The sequence below is a fragment of the Magnolia sinica genome, chromosome 18 (assembly GCF_029962835.1).
Source record: "Magnolia sinica isolate HGM2019 chromosome 18, MsV1, whole genome shotgun sequence".
Taxonomy (NCBI): domain Eukaryota; kingdom Viridiplantae; phylum Streptophyta; class Magnoliopsida; order Magnoliales; family Magnoliaceae; genus Magnolia; species Magnolia sinica.
Window position 1 is genome coordinate 66,173,892 of NC_080590.1, and position 24,192 is coordinate 66,198,083.

At 39.9% G+C, this 24,192-nt stretch overlaps 1 protein-coding gene across 4 annotated transcripts in view; it reads right to left on the reverse strand.

Moving 5' to 3' along the window:
* LOC131232734 (MLO-like protein 13) overlaps positions 1 to 22,820 on the reverse strand; it is a 38,380-nt gene extending 15,560 nt beyond the window's left edge. Inside the window, exons 1-3 of one of the 4 annotated variants that reach the window (XM_058229191.1) lie at positions 22,305 to 22,534; positions 22,139 to 22,196; positions 20,707 to 20,927 (exon numbers count right to left, since the gene is read on the reverse strand). In XM_058229191.1, the coding sequence (XP_058085174.1) occupies positions 20,707 to 20,927; positions 22,139 to 22,196; positions 22,305 to 22,421 (396 nt within the window). In that variant the 5' untranslated portion in view covers positions 22,422 to 22,534. Of the gene's footprint in view, positions 1 to 20,706; positions 20,928 to 22,138; positions 22,197 to 22,304; positions 22,564 to 22,714 lie in introns of those variants that run through there. The other 3 variants (XM_058229193.1, XM_058229192.1, XM_058229190.1) reach the window with 3 other exon arrangements.
* Between the last annotated feature and the right edge of the window lie 1,372 nt (positions 22,821 to 24,192).

Genomic DNA, 24,192 nt, shown 5'->3' on the forward strand with positions numbered 1-24,192 from the left:
CTACTGGATTCATTCTATAATGAAGAAGGTTTGGGAGAGTCAACCCGGGGACAAGATCAATGGCATGATGGATGTCCCTCGTAGGTGGAAGCTCATCCGGGAGATCATCAGGAAAAACATCTTTAAAGTCATCCACCACCGAAATCACCTCACTAGGCAACTCTACATTAATCTAGGGCATAACCTCTCTAGCCACGAGGGCATAACCTCTCTAGCCACAAAGGCATACACCTCTAAATCCGCTCTGGTCTCTTTCTCAAACTCTATCGCATTAATAATATGAAGAGGCTTAGGCTTTGACTTCCTCTAAGTACCAGGATCACCCTTCTTGGTAGCCTCCTTTTCCAGAGTGTTCTTGGGTGATAGGGGGCTCAATCTAATTTTCTTGCCCTCAAACATGAACATACAAATATTCGAGTGACTGAATATTATAACGTCCAAATCAAACAACTAGGGCCTACCTAAGATGATGTAGCCAACATCCATGGGAACCACATCGCACTACAACGAATCCTTATACAACCCAAATTGGATGGGGATAAGACATCGCTGTGAAATCGGAATGGAAGACTCATCAACCCATGAGACTTTTTAGGGTTGAGGGTGAGACTCGGCTTTCAAGCCCAATCGACTCACAGTGCTGGTAGAAACCACGTTGGCACAGCTGTCACTGTCCACGATCACTTTACAATTCTTTTCTCCACACTTGGCATAAGTGTAAAAGATCGTGTTCTTGCGCAAATCATCATTTTCTTTAGCTCGAGCAAAGGCACATCTAACAACTGTGAGTGTTGAGGTCTCCTGCTCATCAAACTCCTCATCACTAGCACCAATGGCTCATGGTCCTCTACATTGCAATCGCTCTGGGCATCCTCATCTACCTCATCTATCATAAAAGCTTTACCTCTTTCTTTGTTTGCACATTCCTTTGCGAGGTGACCATAGCTATTGCAATGGTAACACTGTATGCTCTCACTTCCCTTTGAACTAGTGTTGGCTAGACCCTTACCGTTAACATCTTTGTTATAGGTGATAGCACTAGTTGGGGCCTTAGTCCGGCTCCCGGGCTTAGGTTTGGCTCCCTGAGTAACCCTACCACTAGAATCCCTAGCCCCAAACAACTTCATGGTTGGTTGGACTAGGTATCGCTCAAGCTCCTCTGCCCTAAGGTAGGCCTCCTCTAGTATGCCAATATCGTGAGGGGTGAGCTCACGCCTAATGTCAACCCGAAGGCCTATCCTAAAACAAGACAGGATCATTGAAGGGTACTCATCGACATCACATCGCAACATATATTCCTCAAACTTTGCAATGTAATCCATGACAAGCATCGACCCTTGCCTCAAGGACTGCCACTGGTCCAAAAGACGCTCGCGGTAGGAAGGCAGGAGATATTTTTCTCTTAGGGCCTCTTTCATCTCAACCCATGATGTAATGGGCTCATCTCCACGCCGCTCAGCCTTCCATTCCGTATTGGTCCATAATAGCTTGGCTTAACCCGTCAACTTCATCATTGTGAATCCCACTCGACTGCAATCTAACATGTCATGCCACTCAAAGAAGTGGTTCATGTCAGCTAGCCAGTCAAGGAAATCCTCCGAGTTCAAGTGGCCATCAAATCCAGGAGCATCAACTTTGACGCTCTTCATAACCCTGTCCTCAGGGTCGTAACGATCCCCTGACTCCCTACGGGGCACGCGGTCCTACATGACTTACTCTATGACCAAAATTCTTATTACGACCCCTAATGGGTTCTATTAGGACTGGACCATGTTCAACCGGATCCTCATTTGCAGGCTCTCCTGCCTGAGCCGAGTGGTAGGTAGCCTCTAGTCACATGATACGCTAGTTGCTGGCAGTCAATTGTGCGGCAGTGGTCCTATTGTGATTTTCAACTTTCAGATGGTGGTTAATCTTTTAGGGAGCCTCAGCAATCTGATCCGGGTTCATAGCAGGAATATACTAAAAGCACAACATGTTCGCGTTTTGCATACACTAAACAACCCCAAGGAAAGACAACATAGACTCTATATGGAATATATGATGAATGGCAATGCAAAATTTAGATTTGACGCCACCTAAATGTGACTCTAAAAAAAAAAATCAGATTTAATGATACTCAATGTGATACTAATTTAGGCCTGCAATGGGATGCACTTAGATTCTAAATGCACCGAACAACTCTAGGTTAGAATGGGGAAAACTAACCTACGTTAAAACCTCGCTCTGATACCAAATTTGATGTAGGATGAGTGAAACTAGCCTAAGATGAATGATATGAGATCAAACTACGTATCAATTAAAGCGTTCAACAAGTAAAATCAAGCACATCCACATTATAAGTTATTAAAATTCAGATTAACTACTCAATGGACCTAGACCATCACATACATTGTGCATGAAAGTATAAAATATTACAAGAGTAGCCCACTTGGAAGTTGGGACTTCCAATCTAGCATAGGTAGGGCAACATTCACATGAAGAAACAATGGCACTATAAAAATCAGATTTGAGGAAAATGGATTTGTTTGAAAATCAGATTTTTTTAAAGGGGGTTTTGTGAATCAGTAATCGAGGTTTGGGGATTTTGGGAGTTAGGGACTTGGGAATTTAAGGATTTAGGGTTTTAGAAAATTGGGTATTACGGTTTTAGGTTTAAGATTGATGCTAGAGTTAGCAAAAGGGTGTAGAGGATGATGCAAGGAGAAAGAAAAATGTAAAAACGGAGGGACTAAGGCTGTCCGTAAGGAGGGTCTGTATGGACACACGTACAAACACCCGTGTCAGTTTGATGGATGGTTGGGTTTTGATGGGGAAAGGTTAAAAAAAATGGATGTGGGATGAAAGGGTTTTGGTTTTAGATGAGTTGTAGAAAAGGGACGAAGAAAAAAGTGAAGAGAGTTGTGTACCTTGTTGGAGAAGAGAACTTTGGAGGAGTCCACCACCAAGCAATCTTCTAGCCCTTCCACAACCCAATTGAAAGGGAGGATTTTCTCACAAACCCTAAAGGAAGATGAAGAAGGGTTTTTCTCAAGAGAGACAAGTCTTTTGTTTTCTTTTACTCAAAACACCATTAGGGTTTGGCATCCCCCCCCACAAAAAAACACACACACTTATATATCAAAATTGCCATCCACTTAAGTGTTATGGCCCATAATCCAAAATAAGTACAGTCTCAACCGTCTAATAAATTATAAAATAACATTAAAAAAAAAAAAAAAAAAAAAGGCAAACAAACATAAATAGAGCAAGATCAGGGTCCAAGGGGTCCAAATCTAGAAGATCCAGTGGCCCGATCGACATGAAAATAAAAATCTGACTAAAAATGTCTCCTAAGCAGCCCACATGCATCATCCCAATGTGGAGTCTTCCTGATGCATGTCCAATGCATGTGGGGTATTCAAAGTGGTCTAACGGGCCCCACTAGAACTCGTCTCCCATCCACAAAGAGGGTTGCGTTGATGTCGTTGGTCGCCTTCGCCTCTGGTATTCTCGAGTAGGTCCTCCGAGGTCCCCATCAGGATTGAATTGTAAATTGTTGGGTTAACATCTGATATATGTGAGAGGGGGCAGAACCTAACCACTAGAAAACTTTATCAACATGATTTCCTCTAGTAAGAATACAATACTGGCCCTTTTCAAGTTTCCTTTGACTCTCTGTATGACTAAGGATCCAAGGGTATCTTATTTACGTCATCAAATTCAAAATTATGAGGAATGCCTCTTGGACCTATCTATATATATAACATTGGAATGTGGTGGATTTGTTTAAGGGAACAATAAACAGTCGTTGTGTAATTTAAATATATTGGAAAAGTTGGACATTGTATTGTGCATCCAGACAATGCTATTGGAGAAACGATCTCTATCATATTTGGTTGTGGCATCATTTAAAATCTCAATATCGGCACACACCATGCACCTCTTAAATTGACATGTAACAAGTATCAAGCAAAGCACAAGGCATATCATCCATTATCATGAAAATTTCCCCATTTGGAGCTGGAGCAGTGGTAAAGTAAAATATTAATATCGTAGAGTCATAGTTGAAAATCCAAAACATACCAAATGGAATGACAATGAGCAATTTTATATTGTGTTCATTATAAATGATATATCAATAAGAGAAAAGACAATATATAGAAGCTACATAAATATATCCATACAAGTCTTGTCTCATGCATTTAGAGGAGCCTTGCACAAATGGACTCGCTAATCACCAGAGAAGTCAAAAACCAGTTGTTAAAAAGGATTAGCGAGAATGTCTACGAGAGAGATCTCATCAAGAATGTCTGCAAGAGATAAAGTTCTCCTTCAAGGCCCGAGCGATTCTGGATCAGTGGTCGCAAAGCAACAGGGAGATGACAATGGACTTTGGTCTATGACCTACGAGAATGGGCCAGATGCCAAAGAGGTGGTGGTGAAAAATAAAGAGCAAGGAGTTGCAGGAAGTGGAGCCATTGTCAAGGAGAAGAATGTCTAGATCGAGGTGGGGAAACACAAAGCGGGGAAGGGAGATAAGGGGTTCTCTCGTAGCCTGAGTAATCTGAGAGAACTTCCAACCTTATTTGTGGAGCGGTATCTATATGATTGGGAGGAATGGCATTTCCCAAAAGTGTTTGGGTCATGTGGTACTATGATGGTGGCGTTCCGTCCCAGACATAAGAGGTCGGGATTGTTCCGTGGTTTTGCTTTTGTGAGTTTGTCGTCAAAAAGGGAAGTGTTAGCGGCCATTGAGGAGTTCGACAAAAAATTCTATGAGGGGGAAAGGTTGGGGGTCAAGAAGGCTCGTCATGGGCCAACAAAAGCAAATAGGGAGAGAAAGGTAGGGGTGAGGGTAAAGGCGGGGAGAGGGCTCAGGACTCTGCAAAGGAATCGCAATGTGTGAGGTCAAGGTTTAAGGAGAAAGACAAAGGGGAGAGTTTTGTGTGTGTGTGTGTGTGTGTGTGTGTGTGTGTGAGGGGGGGGTGATGATGTGGGTGAGGGGAGGGGTGGAGGAAGTGTTGCGGGTAATGGGGTGGGGTCGATGCCGAGCAAGCTGGGTGGGGCAGGATTTCAGGAGGCATCGCCTACCTAGGTTTGGCGTTTCTAGAATCAAGGAAGACCTACAATGTCGATGAATCTGGAAATGATAAACATGGCAACGCAACCATGTCCTTCCAACGGTGCTTGGTGGCATCGGTTGTGATGCAGTTGCTACTGACAAGGTTGGCTACTGGATGGAGATGAACCGCGGGATGAAAGCAGTCGATAGGGTCCTGAAACCTATAAGCAGTACGGAAGTTCTAATTTCATTACGACTGGAGTCGGAGGTGGAGAGAGTGTTGACTTTGGGGAACTTCTTCAAAGTTGGCATCATGAATGGGCTAAGGAGGTGGGATCAGTGGTCGGTGTTGGGAATAGAGGACGGTTGGTTCCTATTTCGAGGGCTTCCATTGGAGCTATGGGTCACAGAGGTGTTCATGGAGCTTGGTGCATGTAGGGGAGGTGATGGAGATCGATCCCCTGATGTCATCGCATTGTGTGGAGCTCCATGCAACGCGCAATCGCATATGTCCTCGTTGATCGTATTTGGTTCTGAGCTCGATCACTGTGGTGGCAGGGGAAGTTAGTTTCACCACGTATATTTGTAGAGAGCAAGACCAAGGTGCTCATGTGTCATCTTTGTCGATGGAGGTGATGTCGGTAATGGAGCAAGGTTGTAGGGATGAGGGTGAAGAAGCACGCATTCCATCCCCCGACAACCCACCAGATAGAAAGGGGGGGTAGTCACATGTTCATGGAGAAGTGGATACTCATGTCGACACCTACCAGGGAGGGATAGAGATCATTTATGAGGAGCAGCAGTTGGCTCTGTCTGATGTTGAGATGGGGGTATGGGGTGTGGACATGTGTCTGACGTGGGGTGATTCTCTCAGTAGTAATGAGGGAGACACCACTGGGAAGATATGGGGACCCCGCCAGAGTCCGGAGGATGACAACTGACGACGACAACATTGTTGGTGGGGACATTTGGGCCACGAATGATCAAGATGATGCCACGGCTAAAGGGGAGCATTGAGAGGGCGACAATTACAATCTCGTGGCTGTTGAAGATGATAGATGCATTAAGTTGGATGAAGACCTCAACATCTCATCTGTAGAGGTTGCTCATGCGGAGGGTGACTTGTACGGAATTATCCAAGTGGATACATGTGCATCGAGAGAGGAGCCTAATAAATGTGAGGTACGTGGGAATCATCTTAATTCAGAGGCATACTTGGCACATGTTGAGCCACACAAGATGTCTATTGCATGTGAGGAGGGGCAATGAAGACCCTCATGTGATCTTATTTTATTTTCTCCTCCTCCATGTGTAATTGATGGGGTTGGGAATCCCTTTTTCCTCCAACAGTCTGCTTTGAGGCTGAACGGTTCTTTTTGTTGCGCTTCTGACGAAGGATGTGGCAAGATGAAGCCAAAGACAGTTCTTCAAGATGGCTGCCTAGATATCGTGCACCATTCTTCTAGACATCTCCATCATCTCCAAATAGGGCCCCTTAGTACTGGTTGAAGACGTTATTCGAGAGACCTAGATGGCTCAATCAATTGAAGACAAGCTAGGGGAAGCTGTTGAGGTGGTTCCAATCCAAGTTTATATGGAAAGACATGGGGTTATCCAAGATCCAGGGGTTACAGGCTTACAGCTATGCAAGCAGGGTCCAAGGAAGGCAAGCGCAACACTCTATACTTTTCAATACTCGGGTGTTACCTTCGAAATCTAATTAGTGCAAATATGCGTGAAAATACAAAAAATCTATTCTACACACCATTGCCCGATAATCCATTAATCCGCCCATCTCAACTGTCTGATCTTAGGTAGTGACAACTCACAGTGCAACCGTAAGGTTTGGGATCAAGCTGCCTTTGATTGACCCTTAATTTTAAAACGAAGTTTATACCGTTAATGTTTATTCAACTCACAATCTAAATCAACTGGTGGAAACTTGCGACATCACACCCAAACACTTCGAGTTCATCAAATTACAAAGATGCACCAATCTCGCTATGTCTATTCTAGACTGATATGCACGATCCATCAACTAATATTGGTTTAGGTCATTCCTATAACCGACATCAAGATCAGCCCATTTACTTAATTATACATCAATCTAACCCTATAGAATAATTTTCACCCATAGATCAAACCATCCATCCGTTGATTTGTAAGAATGACCACCACGTCATCAAAGAAACCTATTTTTTTGGATTTCAATTCCTTGGATAGATAAATCTAACCCTCCATCAGGTCCATAACATATCATTGGACAATTCATTACTAAATCGCGTATCAACCCAAATGTCAAGAATACTCATTACTCTTCATTCACAAATTAAGACATCTAACCGTACATCTTAGGTCTCAAAGCTTGAATCATCGGATCCATCGTCTATTGGGCCTCCAACATCTTGTCCATTGATATACAGCTTGACCATACTAACAAGACAATCCAAGATTTATATGTAGCATTGAAGTTCACTTAGACTAGCCTAAGGATCTTTTCAACCGTTGACGAACAAGTTTGAGGCAATCCAACCGTTGGATTCTTCGAGATCAATGGATAAAATCCTAAATTCACATTTCATGGCCCATTTAGGGACTAAAATCATCTGACTATGAAACAAATTGCGAAAATGTAATTAGATTTAACTCTAGGAACTCTAGAACCATTGATAATCAAAATTAAGATAATCCGGTCGTCAGTCTGACAGAAATCAACACTTAAAACACCACAATTCCCTTGATATGACCCACTTGAGTTGTGGATTGATCTCATCTTTGGTCTAGGGTCATTGTGGAAACCTATAAAGCGAATGGATGGAGTAAATTTCACATGGCGTCACTGTGGGCCCCACATTGTGTGTGTACACTGGAGGGGGTGCACTGGCGACACACAGGACCTCAACCCTGGTCAAATCAGGTTTGACCCGACCTAAAGAGGTAAGAACCTCCTCATTTTTCGATTTTCTCCCGCTAGCATCCGTTTTAAACAGACGTCGTCCATTTCGATTCGTTGTGGCCAACCAACATGATAGGCTTTCCAATCCAAACCGTCCATCGTGTTCGATTGGGGATTTCGATTAAAACCTTAAAACTTCTGCATGTGGGTGTATCCAAGCATGTGAATAAGCTCGGGAGCAAACAAAGTTTACACACGAACTATTTCCGAAAATGGAAATTCCGTTTCAAACCGTTGAGTTGGCAACCTGCATGCGTCTGTCTCTCACAATCACAACCCTACATTCCGAAAGATCTCAGCCATTCATTTCATTCATACGAATTAGGGTTTCTTATCCAAAGAGTGGCACTGCAAGGAATCTTTCTATTTCAATTTGTTGGTGCGATCCCGACCGTCAGTCACCATGCAGAAGCCTTCCAAAACATCTCCATCGTTGAAATTAGGGCGACTGGACGTATCTCTCGTGGCAAAAAGGGAAGCCCTCGTAAGAGATTCCATGGTGTGCGATAAATCACCTGTGGCCTAAAATCTCATGAATCATCGAGAAATTGCTTCAAATGTCCTTAATGTGGGCCCCACAAGGTCCATGTGACTCATCTAGACCACATAAGGGCAACAGATTGTAAGACCAACCGTCCAATGATGATTTTCCATTAACGGGTGGAGCTTCTTCTCAGTTTTAATAGAAACGCAACTAGCCGTAGATAAACTCTAAACCCTGATCAAAGATGATCATTTTGTGGGCCACAAGGCCTACAATTGAACATATGATGGCCAACGTCAATCCTCATTGCAGAATCTTAGAAGTTCTATGTCAATCAACGGTCGAAAATCCTCACGCGCTCGAGTTTGAGCATAACTAATCTCGTCATTAGTGGCCTAAGCCTCTAGAGATTCGGAAGGCCCTTTCCAAACCTAGAAATTCCAAAGAGAGAGAGGGAGTTTGATGAGGAGAGTGCCGCACAGCACCGAGTTACCGAGTCGTGTTAGTTTCAGGTCGGGTCTGGTCGATTCCAAACATCTCAAGACGTCCTTAGAGAGAGAGAGAGATTCAGGAGGAGAGGAAGGAATCAAGGAAAGGATGGAGAAGAGGATAGAGGGTTGCTAAGTCAAATTTGGGTCGAGCCGAGTCAACTCAGCAACCGCTGAGTCTGACACATTTCTGGGGCATTCCTCATCGAACAAATAAGGGTAGGAGTCGAGCTGAGTTCATGTTTGGTTATTGCAAGCACTGGTCCAGCTTGCAGGTTGAGTTCAGGTTCGATACCGGATTTAATCGAGTTGCATCGGGTTGCTACTGAGTTGACTCATTGAGTCCCACTGAAATTGGTCTCTAAAAGAGATCTGAGAGATCTGTTCAGGTCTGCCTCAGTCCAACTAATTTAGAAAAATGGGCTTGGGGTTTGGATTTGAGAAAACTCAGTTCAACCCGAGTTGGCATTAGTCGAGGCAAGGTCGAGTCAGCAACTAGGTGAGTCAACTCCCTAAAGGCATTCTATAGGTGTTTAATTAAATATTAACCTAGATTATTAATTATTTGTTTTAATTGAATGTAGGATCTTCCTAACCACTACCTTAAATCCATCTCGTCGAGTCCGAGTTGGACCTAGTTCAGAATTGAGAAGAGTTGACTCAAGCGATTGAGGTTACTCTAGAGATCCGTAGGGAAATCATAGAGTACATCGACGAGCATGGTCGAAAAAAACATGACACAGTGGCTATATAAGAATTTATGGAGAGAGAAGCTTGTAAGGACATCAATGTAGTAGATTTGGATGAATCTACACCACCTACGTCCATAAGGTGATCTATATCGGCCACCAAAAGAGCCCATGAGCATAGGCTTATGGATAGGTGGTGCAGACCACATCCGGAACATGAAGTTGACCAAAGGGGTAAGGGCAACAGATCTACCCAAACCACTTTAGAGAACCAATATAAGAAGGATAGAAAACCATGGTTCAATACATTGCAAAGTGGTTGTATCAAGCTGGAGTAGCTTTTAACACAATGAAGATGAAGAGTTTCAAAGTAATGGTCGAAGTTATACGCAAATTTGGACCTGGCTTGAAACCCCCTTCCTATCATGAAGTGAGGGAGAGTTGCCTAAAAAATAAGGCGGAGTTTACTAGAAACTTCATCTCCGAATACAAAGAAAGTTGGAAAATATATGGTTGTTCGTTAATGGCCAATGGATCAACCGATAGATCCGGTCGAACATTGATAAACTTTCTTGTAAAATTTCTAACCGGGACAATGGTTTTAAAGTCTGTGGATGCATCAGCCCATTCCCACACGGCTGATTATTTATTCAAATTATTAAATGTTGTAGTTGGGTAGGAGAGGAATATGTTGTCCAAGTTATCACGGACAACACAATTAATTATACAGTTGTCGGTTGCTTTCTTGTGGAGAAGAGGCAACGTTTATTTTGGACACCATGCACAGCACATTATGTTGATTTAATGTTAGAAGATATAAGTAGGTTATTTCTTAAAGTAATTGCTAGGGCTAAGAGAATCACGGTTTTTATGTACAAGCATGCTCTTCTTCTCCATCACATGAGAAACCACATTGCGTGCAACTTGCCTTGTCTAACCCTGGCCCGATTCGTAGCAGCTTTCTCAATGCTACAAATATTAAATTCAAAGAAAGTTGAACTTAGGTCCTTTGTAGTATCGGTCGATTGGAATAATTAACCATGGTCAAAGAAGGTTGAAGAAAAGTTAGTCCAACAAACCGTTCTTTCCCAAGCATTTTGAAATCAAGCAAGGTGTACCAAATCAGTAATATATAGTCCAACAAACCATTCTTTCCCAAGCATTTTGGAATCAAGCAAGATGTACCAAATTGGTTACGTATCAACCGAAACGACTAACACGTAACAGTAATGGCCAAGTCCGTTACACGATACGGGGGTCAAAATGGTGACCCCACAATTTTTTGCTCAAATCAACCGTAGCAGCCATTACGGGGGTCGTAATGGCCGGTACTGCCCCGTAATGGTCATAAATGGCTAGCTTTTTTGTTTTTTTAGTTGCAATTTTTCTTATTTTTGGCAATTTTCTCTTCCCAATTCTTTCCTAAACTATTCTACTGTAAATTCCGACCAATCTTTAGCTTGAATTTGAGGATCAAAACAAGTTATTCAAGGATTTTGTTGAATCGAAACTGTGTGCCATTTTTCAGAAAAATCTTCAAAAATAGGTATTTATACCTTTTTTCTTTTCTTTTTTTAATCTTTGTTGTTATGGTTGAATATGATGCATTATTCAAATTTGAACAAATGAATATGCATTTTACAAATTATGCAACTGATTCTTCTTCTTCTTTTGTATTTTTTTAATTTTTGGTCAATTTTTAAAAATTAGCAAACACCTACACATGTGAGATATTTTGATATTAAATTCATTCTAATATATCTATCATTAGTATTAGATAGTTAGAAAATTAAATCTATGAGTTTTGCAATCAATTCTAGGCTGTCAGGTCATCAAACCATCCAATACAACTTTCTCACCAACGAGTGGACCGTTACACCAACCATAAACACGTTCAAAATTATAAATGAATGCATATTTGGAATATTTAGAATTTTCTAGATTTAATGGATATTTTTTTGAATTCTTTTAGAACAAAAAAATTATGATCATTACAGTGGGCATATCGACAGTTATAAGGCCGTAGTATCCTATACGGCCCGTAACCGTGTTGAGAACGGTGAGCACCATTACGTCCACCGTTACCGCAACGGGACACCTTGGAATCAAGTGGTAAAGGCCTTAAAACCATCGAAACCCTTGTGTGTTGCGATTGGTGGACGATAATGAAAAGACACTCATTGGCTATATCTACAATGTGATAGAGAGGGTTAGAAACAAAATTATGGAACACTTCAACTATAAATAACGTGATTACCAGCCTATCCTAAATATTATATACTCTAGATTGGACAGCCAAATGTCGTCCCCATTCTATTCAGCTGCCTACATCCTTAATCCGGACGTATTCTTTGCGTTCGCCGATCGGAATACGGCAATAACGTTGCATATGGTTAGATTTTTCAACGCTTAAGAAAGAATGGTTCCAGAAAAAGACGAACTAGATAGAATTTCTCAGAAGTTGGACATGAAAAGTGCATGGATTTGGTCAAGAGAGATTGTTATTAGGCATAGAAGTAGGTAATTCTATGAAATTTATAACTTACGATGTAAGAAGTTTTAAGTGAGAAAGTGTCTAACTTAAAACTTATTTGTACAGCTGACTGGTGGTCTATGTATGAAGTTGACCCGACTAGGAGGGATTGGGCACTATAGAAGCTAGCCATGAGAATTCTTGGACTTACATGTTCTTCAAGTGGTTACAAGCGCAACCGCAACTGGAGTACATTCGAGTTGGTAAGTTTTACAAGTTACAACTTAAAGTTCTATAATTCACTTTTAATTTCAAATTTCAATACTAAATTGTTAATTCACATTCTACATGTCATGTAGATTCACATGAAGAAAAAAAATCGTCCCAAACAAAAGAAACTCAACAACCTAGTCTTCGTCCAGTATAACTAGAAGTTGCGGGAAAGATTCCAGGCTAGGCAAGAAAAGCTTGGAATCTATGATCCTATCAACCTAGATGATTTAGATGCAGATAGTGAGTAGCTTGTGGAGGCAGATGATCCAGTCATTGCCGGCGAGCGCCTTACATGGGACCAAGTCGAAAACGCCGCTTATAGATCGACACCTAGCAAAGGTTCTACAGCAGAGAAGAAGAGCTGCGAGGGAAAGTACTATCACAAGGCCTACTGGTAGTCAAGAAGAAGACAATGATATTGAGATTGAAGAAGTACAAGAAGAAGATGCTCGACCATTTGACGTGAATGAGCAACTTGTGTGGACTGATGATGAAAAAACAAAAGAAGATAAAGTGTACATTGAAGGAGGTGACTCTGACGATGATGGTGGTGGTGATGTGCCACAATGGGAGAGGGAACAATGTATGTAGAATATAGTCGATTAGTAGTTTGTACTTTGTAGATTTTGCTTATCAATAAAAGTATTAAATTTTTATTAATAAGTTGTTGAGTTGATGTTAATTTTTTGTTTTTTACATGATTACATCTTATGGTTAATAGTTTAACTTGGTTATTAATTATTATAGCTTAGATAGTATTTAGTAATAGTACATATATTAGTTTGGAAATTGAAATGGATAAACAAAACTAAATTGGAGTGGTTCAAGTCTTTATGGGAAATAAAAAAAAAAAAGATTTTTTCCCATTTAATTCTTTTTTTTTAATTTTTCAAAAAAAAAAAAAAAAGTGTGCGATCACATAAGCGATCACGCACAGGCGATCGCTCAGGACAAGGTATTCCATATTGGTAACAGTCACCACCGTTACTGATACGGGTATTGGCCATAACAGCTGATACGACCCTTGTAACGGTTGAATTTTATTTTTTTATTTTTTTTGGCCCGAAAAGTTCCAAAAAAATATTTAGAAAATCCAGAATAATGTAAATATTCCAAACATGTATTGATTTTTTATTTTGAACATGTTTATGATAGCGTAACGGTCCACTCTGTGGTGAGAGTTTTGTATTTGGTTGTCCAATGAATTTGTGAACATGGTTATGTCTCTAATATTTACACATCAATCAAGCATTAGAACTACAAATCGCATTAAAAAAAATTAAATAAATAATAAAAAAAGATTTTTTCCCCATTTTATTCTTTTTTTTAATTTTTCAAAAAAAAAAAAGTGTGCGATCACGCACAGGCGATCGCTCAGGACAAGGTATTCCATATTGGTAACAGTCACCACCATTACTGATACGGGTATCGGCCGTAACAGCTGATACGACCCTTGTAACGGTTGAATTTTTATTATTTTTTTTTGGCTCGAAAAGTTCCAAAAAAATATTTAGAAAATCCAAAATAATGTAAATATTCCAAAAATGTATTAATTTTTTATTTTGAACATGTTTATGATAGCGTAATGGTCCACTCTTTGGTGAGAGTTTTGTATTTGGCTATCCGATGAATTTGTGAACATGGTTATGTCTCGAATATTTACACATCAATTGAGCATTAGAACTACAAATTGCCAAAGAGAGAGAGAGAGAGAGAGAGAGAGAGAGAGAGGCATAAATACCACTTTTATTTTTTGAACAAATAGCCATCGAAGTTTCTATACACCCAAATCGCTTCAATCTACAATTTTAATCCTAAAAAATATAGTAAAAGTGGTCGAAATATTTTGTAGAATAATCTTGGAAAGTTTTTAAAATAAGAAAAGTGGAAAAATGAAGAGAAAAATGAATTTGGAAGGCAATTGTGACCATAGAGCAAATGTCCTGTGAAGGAATTTCTCTCTCTTGCAAGGGGGAACCATATTTGCTTTTGGATAGACACTTGGTGTGGGGATAGGCCATTACAAGAGCTTTTTCCAAGACTGGCGGTTCAATTGTTTGGTCTCCTCCATGTCGGCAGAATCTCACGAACAAGGAATTTGAGGAGTTCCATAGTTTGCCTGATAATCTAAAGCTCGTCGTGCCTTCACCTCAAGAAGATTCGAAGGTTTGGAAAATCCACAACTCCAACATTTTTTCGATGAACTCATTTTATAGTCTCATCTTTATGCCGTCTTTGCCTTCTTTTCATATCCACCGGTGCTCTTATGGAGCTTCTCCGAGGATTGCCGCTTTCATGTCACTAGTTAGAAGAAAGAGAGTTCTCACCCTCAACAACCTTCAAAGGAGATCTCTTGTTCTTCCCAAAATTTGCTTGATGTGCATGAGGATCCGGAGTTGATCAATCATCTTTTTATCCATTGCCCCTTTGCTCACAGGGTTTGGGAGCAATTCATCAGTATCTTCCATATCTCCTGCGTGATGCCAAAGTCTGTTGATCAACTTTTATGGGCTTGGCATAGAAGCGCAGCGGGTAAATCTCATAAAGCAATTGGAGGCTTGTTGCGATGGGAACTGTTTGGGTTTATGTTAATCTTTCTTTGTGGTTCTTTTCATAGCTTGTGCTGTATTCTTTCCTGCCATTTCACAATTTCTTAATAAATTTCAGTTTTCTCTTTAAAAAAAAAAAGAAAAAAAGGTAAGGATAGGATTAGGAATAAATGCGTTCAAGGGAACTTGGGAGTAGCACCAATAGGTAATAAGATAAGGAAACATAGAATTAAATGATTTGGCCATATAAAACGAAGACCGAGAACTACCAATTAGGAGTGGCTTCAAGATGAAGTCTCTAAAAGGACAAGGGGAAGGCCTTAAAGTAAGAAAATACTTGAGGACCAATGGTTTAACTAAGGATATGGTAAGAAAAAAAAAAAAAGGATATGGTCTGTGATAGTGGAATAGAACAGAGTAACAGGATTTCTGTAGATGATCCCAATTAATTGGGGTAAGGATCTAGTGATGATGATGATTAATGAGCATTATATGAGGTGCACACAAAATAGTCTACTTGAAGAACAACAGTTATGGGTCAACCAAGCCCAACCAATTTACTAAATGTGCATAAAATCCAGGCCCAAGCCTGACCCATGACCTGAAATGAGATGACCTGGCCCATCTCATGATCAGGGTCACCTAGATCGCTGCTCGCTCCAATACGTGGTACACTAGGGGTAGGATCATGTGGGTCACTTCAATGCATACATTATCAATAGATTTTATATACAAATTGATATTGTACTTTACATACAACATGATGAATGTTATTGGGGATTTCTATAAAATGGTACCTCATTGATTGGGAACAATGTTCATAGTATTTGTATCATTACACGTATCGCTGGTTCGGGATATGAAAACATGTATCGATATCACCAATATTATTGTTGATACCCGGAAATGAATCACTGATTGAGGGAAGCATGGGGGAAACACAAGAAAATGGTGGAATTTCTCAATAAAACTTTAGGAGATGCTAAAATATACATTTGCAAATTTAATAATCAAATAATTGCACCCAAAAAAAAAAAAAAAAAGGACGCATACATAATAAGTTTCTCTTTAATGGGGGTCTAAAATCATGTAACGTTGACTTGGGGAAACATTAGAGAAACATGGAAAAAGTGGAGGAATTTTTCAATGACACTTTAGGAGATTCTAAAATACTAAGGTATCCGTAACGGCAATGGTGGCCGTAACAGCCACCACCATTACCTTTACAATACAGTTCATAACAGTTGTAACGATCATTATGGTCTCTTTTTTTATTGAAAAAAAAACCCCAAAAAACCTGCATTTGGCCTGTAACGAACTCGGGGGGGGGAAGCAGCATAACGGCGGTTACGGATCATTTTTTCCATGACAGTCATTACGACCCTATAACATCAACGGTTGCCACCGTTACAGCACACCATGTAAAATACACATATTTGCATATTTAAGAATCAAATAATAGCAAAAAAGATGCATATTTGCATATTTAGGAATCAAATAAAGTTTCCCTTTAATGGGGCTTAAAAGCATATATCGTTGACTATTGAGTTAGGGAAACATTGGGCAAACATGGAGAAAATTATGGATCTATCCATCCATCCATTGTTGCACACACATACATACAAACACATGCATGATCCATATATCCATGCATCCGTTGCATACACACGTACACACAAACACAAAAATATATGTATATATACACACACATACATTCATCTATCCATCCATCCAACCAACCAACCAACCAACCATCCATCCATCCATCCATCCACGCATACATACATCCATCCATCCATGCATACATATACACATGCATTTCATCATAGAACCATGCACCCATAAAAAATTTTGAATTGAAAAAAAAATTAATAAACAATTTTTTGCCGATATCAACACATTGACAATAAATTAGTGATATTATTGAAATATTGCCAATACATAAGCGATACAAGCAACACCTGGAATTTACATAGTCGAAAATATTGGCAATATATTGGCGATACAAGTGAAACCTGAAATTTACACAGTCGAAAATATTGCCAAAACATTGGCGATACTTAGCTATATAGCGTTGAATTGATACCTAGAATTTCTGATACCATCAGTGTTATCAGTATTGCGGAGCTAGAGATACAGATAATATCGGAGTATTATCAATAATATTAGGGATACTTCAAATAATGATTAGGAATTTACATTCCATTACCTATATCAATAAGCTTTTCGTTAAGATACATCATTAATTTAGGCATTTTTACATTTTGGTATCTTATGCTAGATTTATCCAATCGATTTTACTTCAAGTGCCTAATTTTTTATAAACGACTAAAATGCCCTTATCTATACATGGCATGAAAATTTAAGGAGTTACTTGATACCTTGACCATACATTGGATATCAATAACTCGAGTAGCTAGGGCATAATTCCAGTATGCCCTTTGTTTTGTAAACCATTTAAAGTGGATCCCACTACATGAAATGTTTAATTTGAGAGGTGGGGAAATGCCACTTGTACGGTTTTTATGTGCACCTTTGTATCATCCATCACACTCGCCACTTGTACAATGAGCCTACATTTAATCAAGACCCCTTACCTAAATTTGACTTTTTGAATAGGGCTTATGGAGTCCTAATTTGTCATGATTTGTATGTGGTATCCACCTAATGCACCCAGCCTAAGAACAAAGGCCAAGATCGGCGACCCTAGATTGGAGGATTTCCAAAAACTCTTACCGACATTCAAGGATTGGTTAGTGGAGTATAAACAGATCTTAAAGGTGGCACTAAAATATGTGACCTTTTGGTCCTCACTATACTGTTGTCAGATGTCTTAAATCTTGCGCTACTCGACCAATCGAAGGGCCGGCTCGACTAATCGAGGACCCCTTCGACCGATCGTAGCTCGCTCGACTCAAAGTCCAACGGCAATATTTTTTGTTCTTCCGCGCTACTCGACTAGTCGAGGGACTGGCTCGACCGGTCGAGGGTCCCCTCGACGGGTCGAAGCCCTCCCTTGACTAGTCGAGGGTTACACAGATACTGCACAGACTGTGTAAATTTGAGGCAGTTTTCAGAGAGGTGCGGAAGTGGAGTTTCCTAAACTATAAATAGGGGTCCCTAGGACCTTTCTAATTAATGTTAAGGCTTCCTAAAAGTATTCTAAGGGTTCCTAAAAGGGTTTTAGGGTTTCTAAAGGGTGTAGTAAGGGTAAGATTCGAGGTTGTTCGAATCGAGTAAGTCCTCTCTCTTTGTAATTTCTATTTTCATAGTGAATTTCTGTCACTTTGTGCCGTGGTTTTTTCCCGCAAGGGTTTTCCATGTTAAATCTTTATATTCTCTTGTGATTGCTTGGTGCTCTTGGATTGCTATCCTAGTTCTAGATCTGTGTGATTCCACAGCACAAATCCCAACATATACATCAGTGTAAGAGGGCAAAGTTGTGGCACTCACTTAAAACGGAACAGAACCCCAAAATCATATCGACTAGACATGCATAACCTCATAGACCTGTTTGTTAAACTTGGACCATATTCAGACTAACGTTGGATCAATGATGCACACGATTTGGATGGTCTAGATTGTAGTGGTTGTGCACATCTCATGGATCATCATACTCAACCATCGTATCAATAATCAAATAGCTTATGTTATCCATAAAAATGCACCTTTAAATGTGGCAGTTTAAGGATAGAAGAATGGATGATTCATTAGGCTCCCTCTAACCTTGGTAGCTTGTTGTGCGAGGGCGTTAATTTAGGTTCCACATAGCATCCACCCTATCACATTATGTCACATCTGAAAAAATGTTAAATGAACTCGAGCAAGTACAGTGTTTTGGTACTACCTCTTATAAGTTGGAACTAGTTGATGCCCATGAAAGAGATTCAGAATCCGTTTATGAAGCAGGTCCACATTTTTAGATTCTCGGACCCAAAAAAATAAGTTGGGGCATCGTGTGATGGATGATACACAGGTGCACATAAAAATTGTACAAGTAGCAATGTTTTGGCTCAAATAAACTGTTCGGGTCATGGACTCATGGTACCCACTTTAGATGGTTTATAAAACAAAGTCCATATTGGAATGATGCCCTAACTAGTGATATCTAATGGACAGTCATTTCAACTAGCATTTGTTAGAGCCATCTAGTGGAAGGTACCAGAATGTAAAATCCACATTGGAAGTGCATTTTCATCATTTAAAAAAATAAAAAAATAAATTTAAAAAATCAGCCCAACTAGCATTTGTTGGAGCCATCTAGTGGAAGGTACCAGAATGTAAAATCATCAAGTAAAGAGGTATCTTAGCACAGGTAATTAAATGACGAACGGGACATAAATTCCCACCTAATGAGGTACTACTTCATAAAATCCCAGCGCATATGTCTATATGATGGATTCACATGCATAGCACTATGTTATATGCATGTTATAGTGTAAATCAAAGTATAAATCTCTATCTTGTAAATATAAAACTACATACAACTTTGTCAACACTAAAGTATACAAAAATCATTTTGGTTCGTTAAAAAATAGCAATCCAGACGACAAATGACCCGTAATGAACAATAATCCAGGTCACATGATTCATGACAAAAAACAAAAGGGGCTTGGCAATTTACATACCATTGCCATGGATTCTTAAGCCCAAGCCCAACCCGACCAACTTATTTAAAAATTTTAATGAGACGGCTAAAGAGTCCAATGCAAGACAACTGTCGAGTTTTCACACATCTCTACCACTAAAGAAAGCCAGTGTTTTAAATAGCGGTAGCATGTTGTGTAGCGTTCAGCCCTCTGTAGTGTGCAGTGTAAGTAGCGTAAGCTACACGACATTTCTATTTTTTAATTTAAAAATAGGATAAATAGTAAGAAAATGCCTAAAAGATGATTCATTTGAAGTTTTTTTAAGTATAAGCATGCTCAAACAAATTATTAATTATCATTTATCAAAAGCCAATCCACATATATAAACCAAATCAAATCATTATCGCATCAACAACTTTCTAAGCAAACCGCTTTAATTAATAATATTTAATTAAAACCACGAGTCACAAGTATGAAAAGAAATTAAAATCCCACAAGTTGAGATTATTAAGTACCAAAAAAATACAATTATCATCTATATATATATATATATATATATATATATATATATATAAGTGTAGCACACACTACATACATTACGCATATACTACCTATGCTATGTGTACACTACCTACGCTACGACCCCTATAGCGTACACTACAGGGGATTTACACTATTTGCTAATGCTACCGCTACACTATGGACGCTATTCAAAACACTGAAGAAAGCACATGATTACTGCATACTACTCATTGAATTATACATAAGTGATATATGGGCAGGTAAGGTCAGTCCACAGTCAAAGAGCTTGGCCCACTTATTTCCGAAACCTGATAAACTTTGCCCAAGCTAGACCCATTTAGCTCCAAAACCGGATAAACTCCACTTGAGCCCTGCTTTTAAGCAGGTCAGGTCAGTTATCCCATGGGTTGCCAGCTCTATGATCCACCCTTGCTCAAAGAATTTAATTGATAGTGCCTATGATATAAATCCGGTGTTTGATTGATATACCAGCCCAGTGTAAAATTGTACGAAGCCTAGTTTTCCATATCAAGTTTGCTGTCTATTGTTTGGAACCGTTTTGGTATTCTCTTCCATCAGCACAATCATTGCTTGTGTGGCAGAAAAAGGAAGAAGTAACAGAAACGTATTAAAATTTACCTGCTTTGCACAATGATCAGTAGTGCCCCCAGACAAAAGCCGCCGGTTCCATGTAAGTCCGGCAGAGGAATCATGATGGTGGTTCTCGTGTCCAAAAGCAGAGGCGATATATCTCTTGCATGGAAGCATGTGATACGAAAGGCTCGTCCGGATGCATATATGGCTAATAAGACTTTGAAAGACAGTCAATAGGAGAGAAATAAAGCCGAGGAGCATCAACTCTGCACGGAGACAATTCAGTCGAACAGTTAAAGATAGCCTTGATGTCATTTGTTTAAAAAGAAGTCAGCAAACTTAGGAATCTTTTGAAAACAAGAGGAATAATTTGCCATGAACTCTTCATTTATGTACATACTAGATAAGGGTGTTATTCAGCTCAATTGGTGTTGTGCTTCATACGAATTAATTAAAACAAAGAATGCAAAAAAGAGAAACATTTTCCCATGCCAAACCAATGTTCAAAAGCCAGGATTTCACTCAGAAATCAGTTACTAATTTTTCTGAATTATGCTCAATAGAAGGTTTGATGGTTTTTTTTATTTTTTTTTTATTTTTTTAATCCTCAATAAAATTGACATTCATAAAAATCTGATGCAAGGTTTGACATGCCCATACTTTCTACAAAACCAGAGATTGGCCCAACCAAACCAATTTGAGTTGAGGAATTTTAAGCCAGTTAGCAAACATGCTGACGTGGCCCAGCCACTGTTGGGTACAAAACATTGAAGATAATGTGCAGATAGCAACTATGTGGTAATTAATATGAAAACAAGATGTTGACAGGTAAACCAGTTACTCATTAACTAAAGAAAGAAGTAGAAGACATCGAAGAAGAAGGGGAGCAGGGAGCAGATGAGGTGTTACCCGGGTAATACCTTAGTGGATGTTACCCTTACCATGGGGCCCACCTTGATGATGTGTTGTATATCCACACCGTACATCCATTTTTCCCCGCCTATTTTAGACATGGTCCGAAAAATTAAGCAGATCCAAATCTCAGGTGGACCACACCACAGGAAAGAGTGGTGATTGAACGGTCACTATTAAAAACTTCCCAGGGCCCACCATAAGAAGATACTTAATATTTATTTGCCATAACCCATTAATAAGGTCAACCAGACCTGGATGAAGGAAAAATTACAAAGATCAGCTTGATCCAAAAGTTTTGTGGCCTACTAAAAGTTTTTAATAGTCATTCACCAATTTCCAGTGGTGTGGCCCACCGGAGATTTGGACGTGCTTAAATTGTAATTGTAGGGTAGCATCCTAGAATGAGCTTGAAAAACGGATGGACGGCGTGGATTTACAACACATTTATCAAGGTGGGCCTCACACGGTAAGGGTAATAACCGGGTAATAAATAATCCGCTCCCAAGAAGAAGTGAAGGCAGAAACAGAGTTGGATGGGGGTAAGTGACAAATAAAAAAAAACCTTCTTTTAGCTTCTGTAAGGCCTCGAAAAGTGCATCCTGCCTATTATGTTTCAAGCACTGCAAGAGAAGCCAAGAAACAAAAAATAGAAAGACGGAAACATTTTTTATTGATTTTTTTTTAGAGGAAATAAATAAATAAAAGACATTGCAGCAGACAGACAGAACCTTCCCCAAGTAGTGAAGCATGCGTTCGACAAAGAGAGAGACGATGATGATGATAGAGCAGACGACGGCGACTACCCAGGTAGGTGTATGCTCGAAAGAGACAGATTCCCCCGCCATTGAAGAAGAATCCGTTTAGGAAAAGAAGGGGGAGAGATACAATAAAAAAGACCAAGGCGGTGGTGATGGTGATCAGGAAGAGGAAGAGGACCGTGCAAGGATACAATAAAAGTAGAAGACTAAGGGGGACTCCATCCATCCCTGTCTTGGAGGGGGGAAAAGGTCGGAATTGAAAATGTCGACGTCCATGTCCACTCCATACTTTTTACTTTGGGTTGATGGGATTGGACGGTTGATAGAGTGGAAGTAGCGGAGGCGGTTTGGCTGCAGAACCAAAAACATTAGCCACCTACCTAATGTCAAAGGCTATGCAGGCAACACCACGTCTTCCCTCCACTTTGCCATATCATTTTGGAGAATGCGAGCCCAGTGAATTAGAGAACGAGCCCAAAGAAGCGTATCCAAATCTCAAATATACCACACCACAATATACACCATTGAAACATTCCTGCTACCAACAGCAATGTTTATTTGTCGTATGTTTATAATGTAACACCAACCTGGATGAAGATAAAACACAAATATCAACTTAATCCGAAACTTTTTGGGTATTAGGAGCTTTCAACAATAAACCTATTTTATTGTGATGTATAGATTTTATCTACACCATTAGGTACTGAGCCCAGAATATGAGCCAGATTTGAGGCTCAAGTGGACCATGCCAAGGAAAGCAGTTGTCATAATGACACCCACAGTTGAAGCCTTCTTACATCTATGTGATATTAATTTGCCATCTAGCCTATTCATAAAGTCATATTTAACTAGGGATGAAAAATGCAAATATTAATTTCTTTATGAGGCTTCTAAGAAGTTTTCAACTGTAGTAGTTTAATCTCCAGTCCACTTGAGCTGCAGATCTGCCTCAGTTTTGAAGTTACAACTTAAAATTGCGGGAAAAAAGTTGGATGAAGGGTGTGGATAAAACCCATACATCACGGTGAACCCTCGAGCTACAGCCAGTCCCCAGCTCGGCATAGGCGGGGGTGGTACGTAAACAGCGCCCCTTCATCATTTTCCTTGAGACTCACTCTTGCTCTCTCACCTATATACGCGCCATCGTGATTTGCGCCGTCGTCATTTCCACGGTCCGTCTTCGGCCACACCCCGTTCTCTGCGTAACAGGCGGTAGCGGATTAGGTGCAGCCATCGCCTTACCCATCTTGGTGCGGCCCTTATCTTGGGGCCCACGTTAATCTTTGTATTCTATATCCACTTGGCCCATTATTTTTTTTCAGATCACTTGAGGACATGAGCCCAAAAATAATCACATCCAAATCTCAAGTGGACCATATTATAGTAATCAGTGGTGATTGATCATTTAAAAAATTTATGAGTCACAAAAGTTTTGGATCTAAGTTGATATTTATTTTTTTCCCTTCATCCAGGGTTTATGTGACATTAAAGCCGGGTTGGATGAAAAATAAACAGTACAATTGGCTTAGGAAGCTTTTAGTGACATCGCATTCAATCCTAGGAAGTTTTTAGTGATATGGCGTTCACTCGTCATTGTTTCCTATAGTGTGGTCTACTTGAGATTTGGATCTACTTAATTTTTTAAATCTTGTCTTAAAAAATTCTCTCAAAATGGACTATCAGCATGGATATAAAATACATAAATCAAGGTGGGCCTCATGGTAACAACCGCGCCATCTTGGGAAATGGCAGGGCCGCACCTAATCCGCTCCCTTTACAGGCACTTTCAACTCGCCGCACACTCTTTCCTTAAACTATAAAATACATGCCTCACTTGGCCTTTCCAATTTTGAGCTGT